Raw genomic sequence first — 20,479 nt, forward strand, 5'->3', positions numbered from 1 at the left:
TGCTCTATGCCCCCCAAAATAACAATAATGTCATCTTCTTGCAGATAAATTAGATCAGATTCATATGAAAGAAGGGTAGTGGGTTTTTATTTATTTACTTTTATTTATCTAAAATTTTTATTTTTTTAATTTCTTCTCTCACACCATACATCCCAATTGTAGCCTCCCCTCCCTCCACTTCTCCCAGCCCCCACCACCTCTTCTTTCCTCCAGATTTACTGCTCCTCTATTTCCCTTCAGAAAAGAGCAGGCCTCCCAGGGAGATCAACTGAACATGGCACAACAAGATGCAGTAAGACTGGACCCAAATCCTCTAGCAAGGATGAACGAGGCAACCCAGTAGGAGGAAAGGGGTTCTAAAGCAGGTGAAAGAGTCAGAGACACCTCCATTCCCACTGTTAGGAGTCTCACAGAAACTCCAAGCTAAGCAGCCATGTAGCTTATGCCAAGGACCTGGCAAGTTCAAGGCCCCTTGCTCCCCATCACTGGTCCTCGCACACCTTATTCATTCTTGACTCAGTGTTTGGATATCTCACAGCAACTCAGAGACTTTAAGGAGGAAACCCACTTCCTTTGGAAGGCTTATCATCACTCCTCCAAGTGCCACAGAGACTGATAAGACATCATAAGTTTTGAGCACTCGTGGTCAGCTGTTCTTGAAAGGGGAGGATGGAGGTGATTGCAAAGCCATCCCTGGGCTTTGAGGCCATCCATGGCTTCCCTTGTCAACGTGTTCCTCAAGATGAAGGGCTCAGGGGAGGAGGGGAGTGCTGCTGTTCTACTTTTCTCTGTGGATAGACTTGGTTATATTTAAACATTTCAGTCGGCTATTATGCCCTACAAATCGAGCACCAACCAGACCATCTTTTTTTCTGCAGAAACCTGTGACTTGATCCTCTGGCCAAGTGCCAGCCACGGGGACCCCAGGTTCAGCTTGACTACTATTTTAAAATTAATATATTTTTATTCCCCAAAACATATGCTTCTCAGCCTTTATGACACGAGTGTTTGAGTCAATATATCACCAAGTGAATATAGTAAATCATAGAACTATAAACTCCAGGGAAACTTTATTAATGTTTTTAATGTATTCTCATGTGACATCAACATGTTTTCTGGATTTTCATAAATTTAGACTTTAAAAATCTTCAGTTCTATGGTGCTGGGAATGTTGTAAGGGTAGAGGATCCATAACTGTGAAAAAGTGTTCTTGAATTTTCATATACTCCTGATAACCATCATCTCTTTCATATGCTAATTATAGTGGTATTAAAGCACACAAGTAATATTTTTTTTTTTTTTGCAGCTCTATTGCTTTGGGCCAAAGGAATTATTTCCAGAATAAGCTGGCAGGTTCCTGCTTGGGGAATTAGGACTCTCATGTCCTTAACTTTAAAATAACTTGCATTTCATTTTATGCTTGCTTCATAAAGTAGTCATTCATTTTCTGACTAAATTGTAACCGAAGCAGGCCACATCAATAGAGGCCGGCCTGTGGGCTGTGTTAGGCTGGAGAACATAAAGTAGAAGGCTAAAAATGGCAGCCAGAGGGCTGATTTATAAAGCAAACCCAGTAGCAATGCCCTTGTAGCCTTATATCTATCTGTAAGCCCACAGTAAGTTCACCACAGAATCCATGGAAGAAAGAGGAGCTCCTACATATTAATTTATATTTTGAGAATTCTTGGGATGAAATGTCTTATCTTCTGTTGTCACTTTGAAGTCCTTGAAGTGGCATTGTTGGGAGGGATGCTCTTGGTTTTTGGGTTTAGAGTTTTAGGCTCAATGCTCACACAGATGACTTCTGGACACCCTGGCTGACAACTGGGTGTGGACGTTGGCTATGGAGCCTACAGATCAGACTTGAAGCAAAGCCATACAAACTTCTGCTCTTTCTTTTTCTTTTAATTTAAATTTCTGCTTGGAAATAATTTTTAAAAAAAACATGAGAGTAAAATTAAGTAATTATTAAAATCCATGTGAAAAATATTTCCAAAGTTTAAAAATCACTCTTAAAGAAACTGCTGCCCCATGTGTGTGTGTGTGTGTGTGTGTGTGTGTACTCCCAGAGTTTTTATTTCTCAGTATTTCTAACAAACCATTTCCCTTTAATACTTATCTCTCCTTGAAACTGGGAAAAAAGGTTGAGTAAAATAAAAGTGTAGTAAAATGTTTTTAAAAATCAAATAAATAGCCAATGGGATATATCAGGACATTAGTCCACATAGGAAATAAGTTCCAATTGCATTAAAATTCTTAGGTTTATAAGTTGGCCTGACATGGAAAGTGTTCGGATGTTACTCCTGGCCTAACAGCCACCTTCTGAAAATAAACAGAGTGATTTTGAAATCTCCAGTTCACTCTCTTGTTTGTTTTCCTTTGTCATTCACATAGAAATAAAAGTGACACAGGCTTGGCAGGTGGCTGTGCTTCCCAGAAGAATGTGTCCTCCAGCTGAGCATGGCTTTCCTGCCAGCCTCCGAGCTTGGAACTTCATGCATGAGTCTTTAGAATGTGGTGTCCTCTTGTCTTAGTTAGGGTTTCCATTTCTGTGAAGAGACACCCTGACACTAGGCACCTCTTCTACAGACAACATTTAATTGGGGCTGGCTTACAGTTCAGAGGTTTAGTCCATTATTGTCCTGGTAAGAAGCATCGGGGCATGTAGGCCGACGTAACGCTAAAGAAATTTTGATCTGAACGCAGCAGAAGCTTGAGAATATGAGACCTTAAATCCCACCCCCACAGTGACACACTTCCTCCAACAAGGTCACATCTACTCCGACAAAGCCTCCTCTCCTAATAGTGTCACTCCCTGTGGGCCAAGCACTCACACACATGAATTCTCTGGGGGCCATTCCTATTCAAACCACCACATCTCATGAAGATTGTAGCAAACCTCAATAGTAGCCAAACAATGAGGAGGAATAGTCATGGAGCATCAAGATTTAGCCAACCCACGACCATAATATGGGAAGACATTTTTAAGCCACACATTCAGAAGGAGCAACTAATGGGTACATGGTCTGTATTCAAAACCAAACATTTAGAAACATGAGGGACCCTGCTTTTGGAGGCACCATAACCCTGGCTTTTCTCCAAAACTTAGTTTTCACAAAGCCTTCTAAATCCAACCAAGAATGGCGCTTTCCAGAGAAATGCCATTTCTAAAAGAACTTAAGGGTAGTACATGCAGTAATGGAACAAAATGTTTAAGGCTAGCAAGGCATGGTGATTTACACCTGTCATCCCAGCACTGGAGAGGCAGCCATAGGAGGATCATCATAAGTTAAAGGCAAGCCAGGGCTAATGTAGCCCTGCCAATGACTAACTATCTAAATAAATAAATGAATGAACAACAATGAATAAACAAAGTAATGGTGGTGTGAGGTATGTAAGTGGAAAGGGATGAGCTTAAGGAGAGCAAAGAAGGAAAAGTGAGAATCAGTACTAAGGAAATTACTGGCTTGGTGGCTATGCCTATAATTCTAGTACTTTGTGAGTTAGAGCATGAAATGGGGCATTTAGCCAGTTCCAGGCCAGGGCTACATGGCAAAGACACTTTTCAAAAGACAAAACAAACAAACAAAAGCAAGAAGTGTATCAGATCCAATAATATACAAAATAATTATTGCAAAAGAAACGTCAGAGAAACATTTGTAGATTTCTTTGGAACACACACATACACACAAACACACACACACAAACACACACACACTCATACACACACATACATGCACACATATACACACAGACAAACACACACTCACACACACACACAAACACACACATACATGCACACATACACACACACTCATACACACACATACATGCACACATATACACACAGACAAACACACACTCACACACACACAAACACACACATACATGCACACATACACACACACTCATACACACACATACATGCACACATATACACACAGACAAACACACACTCACACACACACAAACACACACATACATGCACACATACACACACACTCATACACACATACACACAAACACACACACTCATACACACACAAACACACACACTCATACACACACACAAACACACATACATGCACACATACACACACTCATACACACACACAAACACACACACATACATGCACACATACACACACACTCACACACACACAAACACACACACATACATGCACACATACACACACATACTCATACACACACAAACACACACACACTCATACACACACACTCATACACACATACATGCACACATATACACACAGACAAACACACACTCACACACACACAAACACACACATACATGCACACATACACACACACTCATACACACACATACATGCACACATATACACACAGACAAACACACACTCACACACACACAAACACACACATACATGCACACATACACACACACTCATACACACATACACACAAACACACACACTCATACACACACACAAACACACACACTCATACACACACACAAACACACATACATGCACACATACACACACACAGTCATACACACACACAAACACACACACATACATGCACACATACACACACACTCACACACACACAAACACACACACATACATGCACACATACACACACATACTCATACACACACAAACACACACATACTCATACACACACACTCATACACACACATACATGAACACATACACACACACACACACACACAGACACACACACTAACCACACATGCACACCATTCCCCCACCTCCAACACACTACAGCATTTCAGAGATTCTGTAGACTGTAGGGTAAGAAAAAAACCTAGTTGATGTCATTCCCTAAAGAATTCATCATCTATTTATGGATGCCTTCTTGAGATGTTTTTGGTTCTCTTATGCTTGAAAGTTTGCTTCTTCAGAATTTAAACCTTGAATCTTTGCAACAGTACATACGACTAAAAGTTTTTTTTTTTTTTTTTGGTTCTTTTTTTCGGAGCTGGGGACCGAACCCAGGGCCTTGCGCTTCCTAGGTAAGCGCTCTAACCGCTGAGCTAAATCCCCAGCCCCACGACTAAAAGTTTTATAGGAAACTGGTACCTTGTCTTTGCCTCATCACCTCTATAACAGCTATCATTTCCTTCCTCCTTTAGGAACTGTGAAGGACAGAACATCAGATACAAGACTTGCAGCAATCACGTAAGTCTGAAGAAAATGCAATCCAGTTAGACCCTGGAGGGTTTACATGAACTGTGAGACCCGTGGCGTCTTGAGAGTCCCTCTGTTGATTTTAAATACTTGTGTGAGTGATGACAGCCTTTGCGTAGACGTATCCTGTGCGCTTTCATGTTTATGATGGAACTCGTAAATATGTCATGCTTCCATTCACAGAAGTGATATACACAATAGCTTCAGGGTCCTTCAAGACTCCAAGGGCTTTTGTGTCCGTCTGTCATCCAGCCTTCTCCACACGATCTGAAAACACACAGGCATGTGAAGTGGAAGTGAGGCTGGGGGTGAAATTATTTTTTAAAGCCCTCAGAGAAAGACTATGGATAGGAACAGGTCTATAATGGTGTTTCTGCCACTGCAGACAGGGCTAGGTGACTCCGAAGGTCACACAGAAGGAGGGATTTATATAAGCCTTAGTGCTTGCTTGTTACATTATTCAGCGCTAAGAATTAGAGTGGTTTGTTTTGCAATTATAAAAAGCAAAATTATGAGCTGGGGAGGGAATTCGGTTGGTAAAGAATCTGCCTTGCAAACACGAAGACCTGAATTTGAGTCCCAGAACCCATGTGAAAATTCCAGGCGCAGTGGTGGGCTTGTCATCCTAGCACTACTGAGAGTCAGAGACAAGAGGAGACATGGCGCTCACTGGCCAGTCATCTTAATCTGGTTAGTAAACTCTAGGCAAAAAGGGACCCCATCTCAAAGGAGGTCATTGGCATTCTTGGGGATAACTGCCAAGGTTGTCCTTTAGTCTCCCTGCACACATGCACACGCATGCATGTGCACTTGCCCTTTGGTATGCACATATGCACGATACACACATCAATCATGAAAAACTAATAAAAACAACCAATCTTTTCCATTCCAAACTTTCTCCTCTTTAGCAATGTATACTCAAATTGAAATGGCAGGGCTCAAAATGAAGTTCTGGGGCATTGAGGAACTCTTGCTGGAGATGCGGTTGTTCTCTTAGAAAGACATCTCCAGTTTTGTTAGGAGATGAAATGATGCATGATGCAGCAGGAACAAATGTGCAATGGCTTGCAACACTCCGTGAGCCCAGTAGTTGCTACAGGACACGCCCTGGGTGACTGGCAAACACCTGAATATTCAGAGAACCAAGAGCAGGGAAAAAAACAGGGAAAGAAATGGAGAAGCAACGAAGCCAAGTCAGAGACATGAAGTCCTTTGTGCCCATCTGAATTCTGCTACTTGTTCAAGTGATTCTGCTGAGGAGATCATCCCCACCGTTGTGCTTCATAATTCTGCCCACCACAGAACAGCTTACCAAACATCAGTGGCTAAGAAAACACCAGACAGTCTTTTGTTCAGAGGCATGGTGCCATTGGAAATGCATTGAGAACACACAGATGAGGAATTCTCACCTCTCGGGCTGAAGACCAGCCATGCTTTGATGGCAGGAGAAAGAAACTTGAGCAGAAAGAGAACGGACTCACAGTACTCTCTCCAATAATTAAGGCTGTGATTTAGGGGCTCCTGGGTTCCCTCTCAAAAGAAATGGGGGCCTTGGGCTAAAAGATTAGGGAACAACAAGACAAGCCTGTGTGCAGCATGGTAACTTCCAAGTGACTTCACTCTTCAGACATAAACTTTTTAAAAAAGTTTTACTTATTCACTTTACATCATGCTCACTGCCCCCTCCCAGTCACCCCCTCTCACAACCCTTCCCTCCCTTCCCTCTCCCCTTCTCCTCTGAGCAGGTGAAGGTTCCTGGGTATCCCCCAACCATGACATATCAATTCTCTCAGACATAAGCTTTGATTGGCATTCAGCATAGATCCTTGTAGCCAGGGCCCAGACTTCTGTACTTGGGAGAGAACTGTCCTTATCAGGAGCCTATGGAGCAAATGTGCAGAAGAAGTCATGATGTCAGCCAGGAGTTCCAATATCTGAATTCATTGACCTCATGTTTTCTTAGTCCAGGGTTTATGGGACTAAAAGCAGTGTTGGAAGAAGCAAAGAGAATGTCCTCAAAACTGTGCAGTATCTTACAACTTGGCAGGAACATTTTTGCAACGTGGGCTTTTTTTTTTTAAAGAGCACTGTGAGCTCTGTATAGTGGGCTTCCTGATGGCTTCCAGAAAAGGCGACATTAGACATGGCCTTTGCAGGGTCCTTCTTTAGTGTCATATAGCCCACAAGTGGCTAGTTTTTAACAGTCTTTCATCTGGTGTTTCTCTTGGAGGTGTTCTTTTCTTTCCATTGCTGTTGCTTCTGCTTTGTGTAAGAGCCATGTCCTGGGGGCTCAATAGCTCAGTGGTTGAGGAAACTCACTGCTCTTTCAGAGGACTGGAACATGTGTTCCCAGAACATATGTTGAGAAGCTCATAACTGTAACTCTAGGTCCAGCAGCTGCAACACCCACCTCTGACCTCTGGGCACACATACATACACGTACCTCTAGATGAATAATGAACCTTTAAAGAAAGAGGTGTGTCCTCTCAAATCTGTCTTCAACCATGAGAGTAGACTAGGCTATTTTTCAGACACAACAATCTCTACGATGTCTTGAGCTGCAACTAGCTAAGCCAGGCAACTCTAAACTTAGACAGGCTTAGTGTTGATGCTAGAAGACTGTAACATAATTAAAAGCAAATAACCAAGATGTTGTTGGCCCCTACATTTATTAGAAAGTGGTAGCCATGATATAGTCCAGTCACCATTAGAAAACTTGAATGCTGAGAGTGCTTCTAAGTTCCTCTCTCTCTGAGATGTATTTCTTCTGGACAGTTGAGTTCAAGGCAACACATGTCTACTGAATATACTTTATGACCTTTGCCCTGTGTCATATGTTCACTGTCCCTCTGTATAAATACTTTGGGTGTAATGATATTTAAGTAGAAACTCTGGCTACTTTCTCCTTCTACAACATACATAGCTTGCCAATTGTTTTTTTCTCCCTTCATATCTCAGCTATTCTCCTCTGAAATGAGAACTGCCTGGCTCTGCTTGGATACACACGTCATAAAAGGAAGGGCCAGCCTAGCCCAGCCCTTCACGTGACTTCTCATCTCTGTTCCTGTGCATGTGCCTGTGAGTGTGCCTGTGTGTGTGCATGTGTAATTTCAAATTCCTGGGAAAGTTTGACCTGGCAGAAACCAGTGTGCCTCTGGATAGTGGGTTCTGGCCAAGGATGACAAACATGGCCACCCACTGGGCAAGGACTAAGCTGAGGCAGGCATCCTAAACTCCAGTTAACTAGCACTCATTATGTTTATTGACTTATAGCAGTCAGGCAGGCAAACTATTAAGGTCCTAAAGAGCACCTGTGAGCCCAGTGCAGGGGTGTGTGTGTGTGTTTGTGTGTGTGTGTGTGTGTGTGTGTGTGTGTGTGTTTGCTTCCAGCTTTCATAACACTTTTCTTTGGTTTCAAAGAATTTGAAAGAGAACATTGACCATGGCTTATGGGGAAGTAGATGATGTCATTTTGTCATCAGTCACATGGAAGACAGAGTCCCCATTTCTACAGAGAAAATTTATCCAGCTTCAGTCTACTTTCATTGGCTGTGCCTCATTTGTCCATGACTGGGGTTCAGCTTTATCCAGATAAGACAACAAAAATGAATGCAGTCAAAGTTTGGAATGCTTTATACCAACGCAGTACAAGTGAGCCCATGGGAAAGTTTGCTAGGCATGGTCTATGCATTCTCCAACTACTTTTGAAGGGTTTGAGGATGTTCACAACGACCAAAAACATATGCGCAACTGTTGATTAACATCTGGACAGACAATGTAAGGTGAACAACTGTTCCTAAACCGGGACAGCACGATAGCCTAAAGACTGAGCCATTCGAGTCCAATGAGTCTAATAGTGGTTACTTATGGATGATTATGGGCAGAGCCATTCTCCTAGAAGTCTCCATGCCTACACTTCATTTTATGTGGCTCTAAGTTTATAGTAGAATTAGTGCAGACCTGGCTTCAGAGGCTCCTAGTGGGACAATGCAGGTGATTTCAGACTCACAGACCAACGTAGACTCTGGGAAATTTGTGTTAATATGTATTCTGTCCTTGCCCTTTCAAAGATTCCAATCGTCCAGGCAAACATAATTCACCTCTAGTAATGATGGTTTGCCTTCTGCTGCCTGGAATGGGTGTGGCTAAATGACAGATCTATCGAATCCACCAGGTCTCTTTAGGATCTGGAGGACTGAGGTCTTATTGTAACAATAAAACAGAGGTTTGGGGCTGGAGAGATGGCTCAGCGGTTAAGAGCACCCGACTGCTCTTCCAGAGGTCCTGAGTTCAATTCCCAGCAACCACATGGTGGCTCACAGCCATCTGTAATGAGATCTGATGCCCTCTTCTGGTGTGCTGAAGACAGCTACAGTGTACTTATATATAATAAAATGAATAAATCTTAAAAAAAAAGAGGTTTGATTTGGGTGAAAAAAAGGTAAGACATAAAATAAACTATATTTTGGAAGCATGTTGAAAAACATTCACTATTTTTCTGGCAAAAATAGGGTGAGGTGGGTTGGGGATTTAGCTCAGTGGTAGAGCGCTTGCCTAGGAAGCGCAAGGCCCTGGGTTCGGTCCCCAGCTCTGAAAAAAAAAAAAAAGAACCTAAAAAAAAAATAGGGTGAGGTGAGATTTTTACCTCACAATACTTATCTGAATAACTCCAGCTACAACAAAGAGTTAAACTGGTCACAGTTGCACATGGGTGAGGCAGAGCAAAATGAACTGTAAGTTAAAGAACAAATACAGCCAGTCTGGGCTACAGAGACCCTACCTCCAAAGTAAAATGGAAATCATGAGAACAACAATGACACATAAAACACAAAGCCCAAACTCAGAGTCAGATGTTGTTGCCAACCTATAAAGGAGCAAGACTAATGCATTCACTGCTTGTTTGTTCTCAGGCAGGGTAAGAAAGAATTTGTAGCCCATTAAAAAAGGAAGAAATCTTTTAGGGTAAGAAACATTAGCAGAGAGAGAGAGAGAGAGAGAGAGAGAGAGAGAGAGAGAGAGAGAGAGAGAGCGCTGCATAATCATTTAAGTCTTCTGGACTTCACAAGGCACCCAGAACAAAATTAAATAGTGAAAAAATTTCCAACACAAATGATCAGATTTGATGCCTTCACTATAAAATGTAGTAACTTTATCTGCTAAAAATAATACAAAGGCAGAAAAGAGGACACAAATCCAGGAATTTTCAAAGATTTGGTATAAAAGCAAACTTGCAAGACTGCCTACAAATCCTAAATAATAAGAAGGAAATGTAAATTAAAGAAATGGAATTCCATTGTATACTTCTGATTAGAAAATATCCGACTGAGGAAGAAGGATCCAGAAAGGCAACCTGTGTGGCCCATTGCTAACCATAATATACTTCCGGATGACCATTTAGCAATCCTGGAGTGGTCCGTAAAATAGACAAGCACTTGGACTCAAAATTTTATTTCCAGAAACAAACCCTTGGGAAAGAATCAAGATTGGTATAAATATTTTAGTATGGGAATCTTTGTAACTTATTCATTTTAATAGAAATTTTCTCCAATGTTCTTAGAACGAACATTAATTATCTTCATAACAGGGAGAGTATAAAGTAATAGAAACAAGAGTATTAGAGTGTGAGCATGTCTCATCCAGCACCTTGCCTCAGAACTATCTAGAAGGAAGAATGCATAACGATATAAAAACTTCCTCCAGGTCATCAACACTTGTTTTACTGTTACTATGAGGGTGCCCCAAGGTGTCAGGTTTCATTTACTTTTGTCACAGACACAATTTTGAACTAGCTTGTGAAGACAGATGTTTGGTACCAGTAAAGAGCAATGGGAGATGAGACAGAGAAAGAGGGGGTGGGGGCGCAAGCATAGCCAGCAATTCTCATAAAACAGAGAGAGGTTTGGACAAGACTCATTCCTTTCTGGGGATTTATTTAGTTGCTAGGGGTGGGTGTGGGGTGTCTGGGGACACAAAATAAGACATTAAAGTAGAATGACAAATTGGGAAGAGGAAGGTGGTCAGTGGGACAGAGATAAGGGAGGGTAATGGAGTGGATATAATTAAAACACATCATATAGTGTATGAAAACATGTTAAGATAGTTATCACATCATTTTTATTATATTTTAATAAAAACAGCAGTTTGGGGCTAAAATGAGGTCAACTGATTCCCCTGAGGGGCAGGACTACTACTGCTCCTAGGAAGACCTTGAATCACCTTGGAGATGTAAAGGTTTTTGAGTTCCCCTTGATTCAGATTCATTTGGCAGTTTACACACAAGATGGCTAAGCCAGGGCAAAATTAGAACCTACACCTGGTAAACCTTAATTACTGGGCAAATCACCTGGATGGAAGAGATCAGATTAATTAAATGGTCCCCTGAGTAGGTCCACACTGCACGGACCCACAATGTAGAAATGCAGATTCAGCTTGGGGGTAGGGAGAGGAAAAGAGGGTGGGAGAAACTGGGGTGATGAAATGGGGTGTGTCTCATTAGAGACAGTTGGGGTCTGGTTCAGCCTTCTGTTGACCCTGTGACTTGTTACCCTGCACGTGTTCATGCTTGCTTCTGTTTACCTGCAGGACTGCCCAGCAGATGCAGAAGATTTCAGAGCCCAGCAGTGCTCAGCCTACAATGATGTGCAGTACCAGGGTCATTATTATGAATGGATTCCACTACACAATGACCCTGCTGCCCCATGTGCACTCAAGTGTCATGCTCGGGGACAGAGTTTGGTGGTAGAGCTGGCACCCAAAGTGCTGGATGGAACTCGTTGCAATGCTGACACTCTGGATATGTGCATAAGTGGCATCTGCCAGGTAAGTCACTCTTGCCACACTTGTCCTGGGTTTGGGGATGTGCTGTGCCTATTCTCAATAAAAAGATTTTTATCATTTCATTGTAAATGCATTCCCAGTAGAGAAGGTTAGCTTTTGAGAAGTGCTAGAATTCTCCCTCTGTTTTGACTGCTGAGAACAGTTTTCAAAACCCTGGATATCTGGCATTCCAATCAGGTTTTCTTTATTTAACGTGATTTTTGCCTGCGCAGAATCAAAATATATAACTTCTAATATTTCTCTCGGATCAGGGACTCTCCAAGTAGGACATGCAAAGCAGACTCCCCGTGAAGTGTTTGAGGTAGTATTACTTGCTACTCCCTCCCAGAATTTCTGCCTCAGGGGGAGGAGTGATGCCCAGCTCTCAGGGAAAATGAGGCCACCAAAGCTTTGCTGTGATCTCCAGGACCACACTCCATTGAGAGTGCTGGAAGAGCAGTGCAAATCTCTGGGGTCAAGGGCAAGTCATCAGATGTGTCAGGTCATTTTGCAGAGCTGAGATGAACGGGACTGAGGCATGAACTCCAGTGTATTGTATGTAATGAGCAAGGATTTAGACTGGTTCCAGAGGCACTGTGATGACTACTTGGACACCATAGAAATATTGTTTTCTCCGAAGGATGCTCATTCTATCTATCTATCTATCTATCTATCTATCTATCTATCTATCTATCTATCTATCTATCTATCTATCTATCATCTATCTATCTATCATCTATCTATCTATCATCTATCTATCTATCTATCATCTATCTATCTGTCTGTCTATCTATCTATCTATCAAACATGTGGTGTATATACATTTTTGTATGTGTATATGTGTGTGCCTGGGTTACTAACAATACAAAGGAGGGATATTTAGCACTCCATCTCCTGTGGAGGCCTTGGGAAAAACAGAGGCCCCAGCCAACAGTCCAGCAACAGTGGAGGAAGCTTGATCTTTCTCTCTCTCTCTTCCCCATTCCCTTTCACGTTCCTTCTTGCTCCATCCTTCACCTCCCTCCCTTTTCCCAAGTAGCCCCCTTCCACTTCCAGGTCATTTCCTTTTTAAAATTATTATTACTTTGTGATTATTTTGTTTAACATATAAATGCCGTCTTTCTGCTAATAGTCCCCTTGGTGGTTCTTGATGAGTTGTTCTAAAATTCAGGAGCCCTGCCAGGGTTTCCAGGCTCTTCCTACACAAATTTATGCTACTCCAACCATTCAGGTCTGTTTTTTATCATAATTTCAATGGAAGCTTACAGATACCTAGAAGAATTTAGTGTAAGGCATATTTCCTTCTCCATTTCTTCCTCCTCTTCTTTTCTTGTTCTTGCTGTTCTTCCTTTTCTTCCTCTTCCTCCTCTTCCTCTTCTTCCTTCTCTTATTCCTCCTCTTTCTTCTTCTTGGCTTTTTGAGACACGGTTTCTCTGTGTAGCCCTGGTTAACCCGGAACTCTCTCTGTAGACCAGGCTGGCCTCAAGTTCGTAGATCCACCTACCTCTGTGCCCTGAGTGCTGGCATTAAAGGTAGGTGTCACCGTGTCCAGCTCCCCATACCTCTTCTGGCTCCTACGCACGCCCAGCCTCCAACTCCACAATTTTCCCATCCAAACTATACAGATTTACAACCGACGAGCCTGCACTAAACACCACATCATTACTCACATCAGGACTTAGAGGCACCATTCCCTCCCCTGGGGATTTATTTTCTTTTTGAGGCAGAGTCGTGCCGTATACCTCACACTGTTCTCAAAATAACTATGTAGCTCAGGCTAGCACCAAACCTGCTGTCCTTCTCCCTTGGTCTCCTGATCACTAGGATTACAGGCCTATGACTGACATACCCACCAGTGCCATCCTAAGTCTCTCCACTGACATAAAATTCTCTGAGCTTTGCCTTTTATCCCTCTGCCACCCCCTCCTCCCTGCCAACCTCTGGTAACCATTGGAAAATTTCAAAACACTTAGAGACCCTGTATTTCTAAATAACACATGGCTAAAGGGGAAAAATATCTCATGAGAAAGGAAAAATTATTTTGAACTTAGTGAACACAGAAATATAACGTAGTAAAATGTGTGCAATATGATTGGAGGCTGTGCTCCAGGAGACATTTCAAACCCTGATGAAGGCTCTGAGTTGAAGCACTGAGCCTTAGGAAACTGGAAATGCAGCTCAGTCCCATCCAAGTCAACCAGAAGAAAATAACCAATACAAGTGAGAGAGGAGTTCCGAGGAAAAGAATGGAAATTGCTCACTGATAGACAGGCTAAGAAAATGAGGCAGACACAAAGCAGTGCAAGGAAGAGTGGAGACATTCCTCCCCTCAGAGCCAGTGGTATTAAAGGATGCAGATGAGTAAGAACGACCCTGTCCCCACAGATCAGACAGGCTAGATGAGCCACTCCTTCAAAGGCAAGGTCTGCCAAGCCTCCTATATTTAGAAATAAACAGAATATGCCTATATCAATTAAAGAACTTAAATCCATGATCACACACTTTCCAAAACAGTAAGTCTTTTGCTCAGTGATTTACTTTATATTCAAACAAATACTTCAGAAAGGAATTATATCAATTCTTTTCTGTTCATAGTCTTTTAAAAAGATTTATTTATTTCATATATGTGAGTACACTGTCACTGTCTTCAGACCCGAGAAGAGGGCATCAGATCTCCATTACAGATGGTTGTGAGCCACCATGTGGTTGCTAGGAATTGAACCCACGACCTCTGTAAAAGCAATCAGTGCTCTTAACCACTGAGCCATCTCTCCAGCCCTAGTTCATAGTTTTTAATTTTTCTTTTATTTCTCGAGATTACAATGTCATTGCATTATTTCTCCTTCCCCTTCCTCCTTTTAAACCTTCCTACAGAGTACTTCTTGATCTCTTTCAAATACATGGCCTCTTTTTTCATTGATTGTGATTATATACACATATGCACATATGTGTATATACACAAACATATAAACATACTCATATGCACACACACAAACATACACATTTCTAAATGCAACTTTTGCAGTTTGTATGATGTCACTTCTATGTATGTGTTCAGTACGGGCCATCTGGAACTGATAACTGGTTGGTACACTCTTCCCTGGAGAAGACTATGTCTCCTGGGAATGCCTTAGTGGCCTGTAGCTCTTTGTGTAGGGTGGAGACTTCATGGGCTTTCCCTGTCCATGTTAGTCTCTCTACTGTTGTTCTTGTTCAGCTCATGTTTAGGCAGTCATGGTGGCACTTCATTGGTGTAGCTTCTGAAATTGCTAAGAGACACAATGTCACAGCCAACTCCCTCTCTTATATCCATTCTTTATGATCTTTTTCATATAGGGAGACCTAAATTTATTCTTCCAGGAGCATATATACAAAATCTCAACAAATATTAGTAAACAAACCTCAACAATGTCTAGAAACACAGCCAATGACACTTACCCCAGATACACAAAGCTCACTCAGCATTCAAAAATCACTCAATATAATCCACATGGTAAAGAAGAACCATGATTATAGGAACGGCTGTAGGAAAAAAATTAACCAAATCTAACACTCATTCATGTTGGAAAAGGTTAAAGAAGAATCCTCAGGAAACTGCAAGGGAAATTTGATGATGTATACTTAAAAATTATAAGTACAGTATATTTTTTTAAGACAAGATCTCTCTACATGGCTCTGACTAGTTTAGAATTTACTATGTAGATCAGACTAGCCTTGAGCTCACAGAAATCTGCTTGCTTTTTCCTCCTGGGTTCTGGGATTAAAGTGTGTTCCACCACAATTCCACAAATGGCTTAATGTTGCTCTTAATGGTAAGAGACTAGACACTTTCTTGATGTGTCTTTCTTTGAAAGGAAAAGCAAAAATGTTTTTCAACCTGTCACTGCTTTTCAACATAGTGGGAATAAAAGATAAGACAATGTATACTGATTGAGAAAAACAAAAATTATCTTTGTTTATATATCATTTGATTGTGTATGTTAAGTAGTAAAGACAAAACCTCCTGGTTTGTCTTTATACTAATAACTGACTACAAGCAATACAGTATGTATAACAGCTTTGCTATACACAAGTCAGTGGTATACGGCAGAAGGGCAGAATTCCACTTACATTAGCATCTCCAAAAGGATATACCAGGAGATTGAAAGAGCTGAGCAAAGTTGGAGGACTGACATACAATCTCAAGACTCATTATAAAGTGACAATAACCAAAGCAGTAAGATAATAGTACAAGGACAGACAAACGGACCAGTGGACCGAGTAGAAAGCCTCTGAATATGTCTATAACAAGGCAAGTGATCTCCGAGAAAGGAGTAATGGAGAGAAGACAGCCAACAGATTGTGCTAGGAGAACTGGCTATTTACCTACAAGAATTCTAGGTAGAGATTGGCATCCTTCAAAAACAAATGCATCACAAATGTAAATGTAAACTGAAAAAAATTGGAAGTCAACACTACGGTATCACAGAAGTGTTCCCTTGCTGCCTGCCGGTCTCTCGCTGTTCACTGCCTACCATGTTCCACCCTATCTAACACTTTCTGTTGACAACTCTTCCCATGGCCAAGGCTTATAGCTCCATTTTTCTGCATCACAAGCTGTTTATGATTTTCCTCTATTGCAACCAGTCCACCTTGGGACTTGTCTGTTGAACCGTCATCATCACCATCAGTCTGTGGGATTATACTTGTTTTCTTCCAGATTTTTGCCAATGGCATGCATTACTTTTTTACTCAAAACGAACTTGTTATTATTAAAGATGACTTAGAGTGCTGGGATTGAGCCCTTGGTACAGCACTTTCCAAATATGCAAGACCCTAAGCTTCACCGATGGCATAAGAGATTAGTCTGGGCTTTAGGAGAACGCTGTAGATGAGGTGATATTAGAAACTGAGGCTCTGAGAAGTTGTTAACAAGTTAAATAGACTAAGATAAGCAGTGGGCTTATGACACACAGAACAAATATTCAGTATCGGGTTGTATAAAGATTATCCAATTGCTCTATAGGGCTGAGGTAAGGTAATCTGTGCAGTAGTGCAAGAGGATGGGGCTGTGTGTGTGTGTGTGTGTGTGTGTGTGTGTGTGTGTGTGTAACGAAACCACTTGTTAACCTTTCCTGTGAGTTGTGAGAAGAGCCACTGAGGAATTGCCTTAAGAAATAGTTCTCATGGGCTTGGCTCTAGAGATGTTGTTTGGGTGCTAATGCGCCAGAATATTTGGAAGGGGTGGGGTCTGGGAACACAATGGAAGGTCAAGTTTGGACTCAGGAGAGATGCAAAGTCAAACAGTGGGTAGGATAAATGAAGAAAGCCAGGAAACTTAAGAGATGAACAAACATCTTTTAGGGCTGGATGTTTGAATGGATGTGGGGGAGAGAAGGGGGTCACTGGACAGATAGTGAGGTCACTGGGGAAGACAAAGTATCAGGTGAGAACGAGATATGTAAGTCAAAGGTGAGAGCTGGGTACACCTGTGGATATAGAACTTGGCACAGAATTTGAGGCCTTAATAGATAACTGTAAGATCCTAACATCTGATTTAACATCTGTGGGTACTGAGAAAAGCAGAGCCACTGAAGTGGGAGACACTGGCCTTGCCACTAAAGGGAAAGCATAGAGAAAGCATTCCCCATTGTGACTGGATGGAATAGACTTCTGATTAGTGTAAAGACCAAGGGCAAGAGAAGAAAGGGTGGGAGAGTGTTGTACAAGGAAGGTTAATGGCACCAAGTATTTCTGTGGATTCTAGAGGAACAAGGGAAAATATTGATAAAAGTTATTTGGTGATGTTGGTTTGTGTAAAGCTTGTGCCGTGGTTAGAAAAGGCACTGGTGGATAGCAGGCTTTATCAGTTTCCCATGGGCACTATAACAGATTGCCGCAAACTTGATAGCTTAAAATAACAGAAATGTATTCTTGCACAGTCTAGAAGCCAGAAGCTCCAAATCAGGTTATCAACATGGTTTGCTCCTGCTGGAGGGAAAATTCACCCCACGCCTTTCTCTTCTGGCTTCTTGTGGTTCATCGTCAGTCTTTCTTTTTTTCTTTTTTTTTTCCAAAACTGTTATTGAAAGCAATATGAAATTACTTCAAAATTTAAAAATAGAACCACTCCATGCGTCAGCATTACTTTTGCTAAGCACACACCCAGTGAGCATTATATCAGCTCTTATGAAATATCCATATCTCCCCCTTTTTGAAGCATTGGATACATAATATCCAAGATACAGAAATAACTTGAATATTAATTACACAAATACATAAATATGTATGCCTTAACCTATTATAGTAGAATATTATTCAGTGTTAACGAAAGAATTGCAGACATGCATTACAGTATAGATGAACATGAAGAACACTATGGTAGCGACTAAGCCATACTCAGAAAGATCTTACTTTTGTGGACTCTAAATTGAAGTCCTTCACCTTGGCTTATTCTTATACCTCTGTTTGGCATAATGGTTCAGTCTGGAAGCAGGACATGTGTCACACACATACACGAATCCACGGTATCCTTCAGATCAGTCTTTATATCTCTTCCTGTGGATCCATCATGGCAGTCTTCACTTTTCTTTTTTGTCTTAGCTCCCCACATATCCCCCTGCTCCCCCTTAAACAAAACAAACAAAAAGAGGACACGTACTATCATTCCCAGACTGTTTTAATCCCAAGATGGGTAATTGGAGTTGCACAGACTTTTGGTCACTCCCTGTGGTGTAGGATGAGCATCGGTACTGACTGAGCACCCTGTGGCTGTCCCCTTAGTGTCCCTGGGATTTGATTGTTTCAATGGGTAGAAGTGAGATGCCACCTTCCTTATCAGTCCCTTTAAAAAACAGTTCAGCTCCAAACAACATTCCAGATAGCTGTTACCCAGGAGACCTTCAATCAACCTGACTTCACTTTCCCTGTTCTCTTTTGGTACTCACTGTCCAAGACCCCCGTAGTATATTTAACTCCAACTTCCTTGTTTGCTTCAGCAACTCAGCATTTGAAGAGGTTTGCAGGATAATAGCAGTCTCTGGTTCTGAGTTAGCCCATTTTAAATGAGTGCCTCCTGGTTGTGCTTTTGTGAGTCCAGTAAAGCAAGCCAGCTCTTTGCTGCACTAAGGGGTGATGTCTATTTTTATTTTTTTCAAGGGGAGTGCATATCAGCTAAGTAAAAAGAAAGATGGAGACACTTCCCAGTTGAAGTCAGTATCTTTCCTTCCACAGGATAACATTCACATCAATGCCCTTTTTGTACAATGTGGCAGTGGATATCAGCAGTTGTCAGGCAAGAGAATGAACTGTGTGATTCACTCTGCTGGCCTCAGGACCAGGGAAGGAAGCCCTGATGAGTATTTGGCACAGCCAGTAACTTTTGCAAGTGTGTTTACAATTTTCTCATTTAAAGGAGCATGTCACAATGCTCTTGGGAACAACTTTCCATTAGCTGGGAAAGCAGACAGCATGAGACAGTCACAGGTCTCACCATGGGTCTTGCTGAATGAAATTTGCTTCTGCTTCTGATATTTGCCAGGCAACTCTGCAGATAGTTTGTCATCTTCCTCCTCCTCCTCCTCTTCCTCCTCTTCTTCCTCTTCCACCTCTTCCTCCTCCTCCTCTTCCTCCTCTCCCTCTTCCTCCTCTCCCTCCTCCTCCTCTTCCTCCTCCTCCTCCTCTTCCTCCTCTTCCTGCTTAAGATGTGTGTGTGTGTGTGTGTGTGTGTGTGTGTGTGTGTGTGCGCGCGCGCGCGCGCCTCAGAGGCCAAAAGAAGACACTGGACCTTCTGGAACCAGTGTTACAGGCAGTTGTGGGTGGCCTGACAATGGTCCCAGTAATCAAATTTGGATCCTCTGAAAAAGCACGCATGCTCATACCTCTTGAGACACCACTTTAGTACCATACTTGATTTCTTATTTACGTTTAACAAATAGTCTGGCACATAGGTAGAGGGAGTCATTTAGAATATGTGATAAAATAATTTATGAGGGACTAGAGAGATGTATCAGCAGTTAAAAGCACTGGTTGCTCTTCCAGAGGATCTGGGTTCAAGTCCCAGCACCCACACTGTAGCTCATCACTGCTTGTAACTCTACCTTCAGGAAATCTGATACCTTCTTACCTCCTCAGGCACTGTACATGTGTGGTGCAAAGACATACATGCAAACAAAATACCCACACAAAATAAATTTTAATTAATTATATTATAAAATAAGTAATAAAATTTATGATAAAACTGACACTGGGTGTTTCCTAGGGACTGGAAATCATCAAAGCACCTTACATATTTTGCTCATCATCATCTGAGGAAGTAGGTACAGTGCCCTTCCTATCCAATGGGGACATAGAGTTTGTATTAAGGAGAATGGGCATCCAGAGGGAGGTAATTTCCCAGAATGTCTCAGTCTCTATGATAAAACAGTGCTCCATAGTGGATTTCATAAACAACAGAAATGTGCTTTTCACGGTTTGAAAACACATCAAAG

The 20,479-nt window shown here is 41.8% G+C and overlaps 1 protein-coding gene across 3 annotated transcripts in view; it reads left to right on the top strand.

Moving 5' to 3' along the window:
• The window catches only part of Adamtsl3 (ADAMTS-like 3), a 308,192-nt gene that overhangs the window by 107,507 nt on the left and 180,206 nt on the right, over positions 1 to 20,479 (top strand). For all 3 annotated transcript variants that reach the window (NM_001107533.2, XM_006229477.4, XM_017589168.3), the window contains exons 5-6: positions 5,141 to 5,186; positions 11,778 to 12,014. In NM_001107533.2, coding sequence (NP_001101003.2) covers positions 5,141 to 5,186; positions 11,778 to 12,014 — 283 coding nt within the window. The remainder of the gene's footprint in view (positions 1 to 5,140; positions 5,187 to 11,777; positions 12,015 to 20,479) is intronic.

The sequence above is a fragment of the Rattus norvegicus genome, chromosome 1, assembly GCF_036323735.1.
Source record: "Rattus norvegicus strain BN/NHsdMcwi chromosome 1, GRCr8, whole genome shotgun sequence".
Taxonomy (NCBI): domain Eukaryota; kingdom Metazoa; phylum Chordata; class Mammalia; order Rodentia; family Muridae; genus Rattus; species Rattus norvegicus.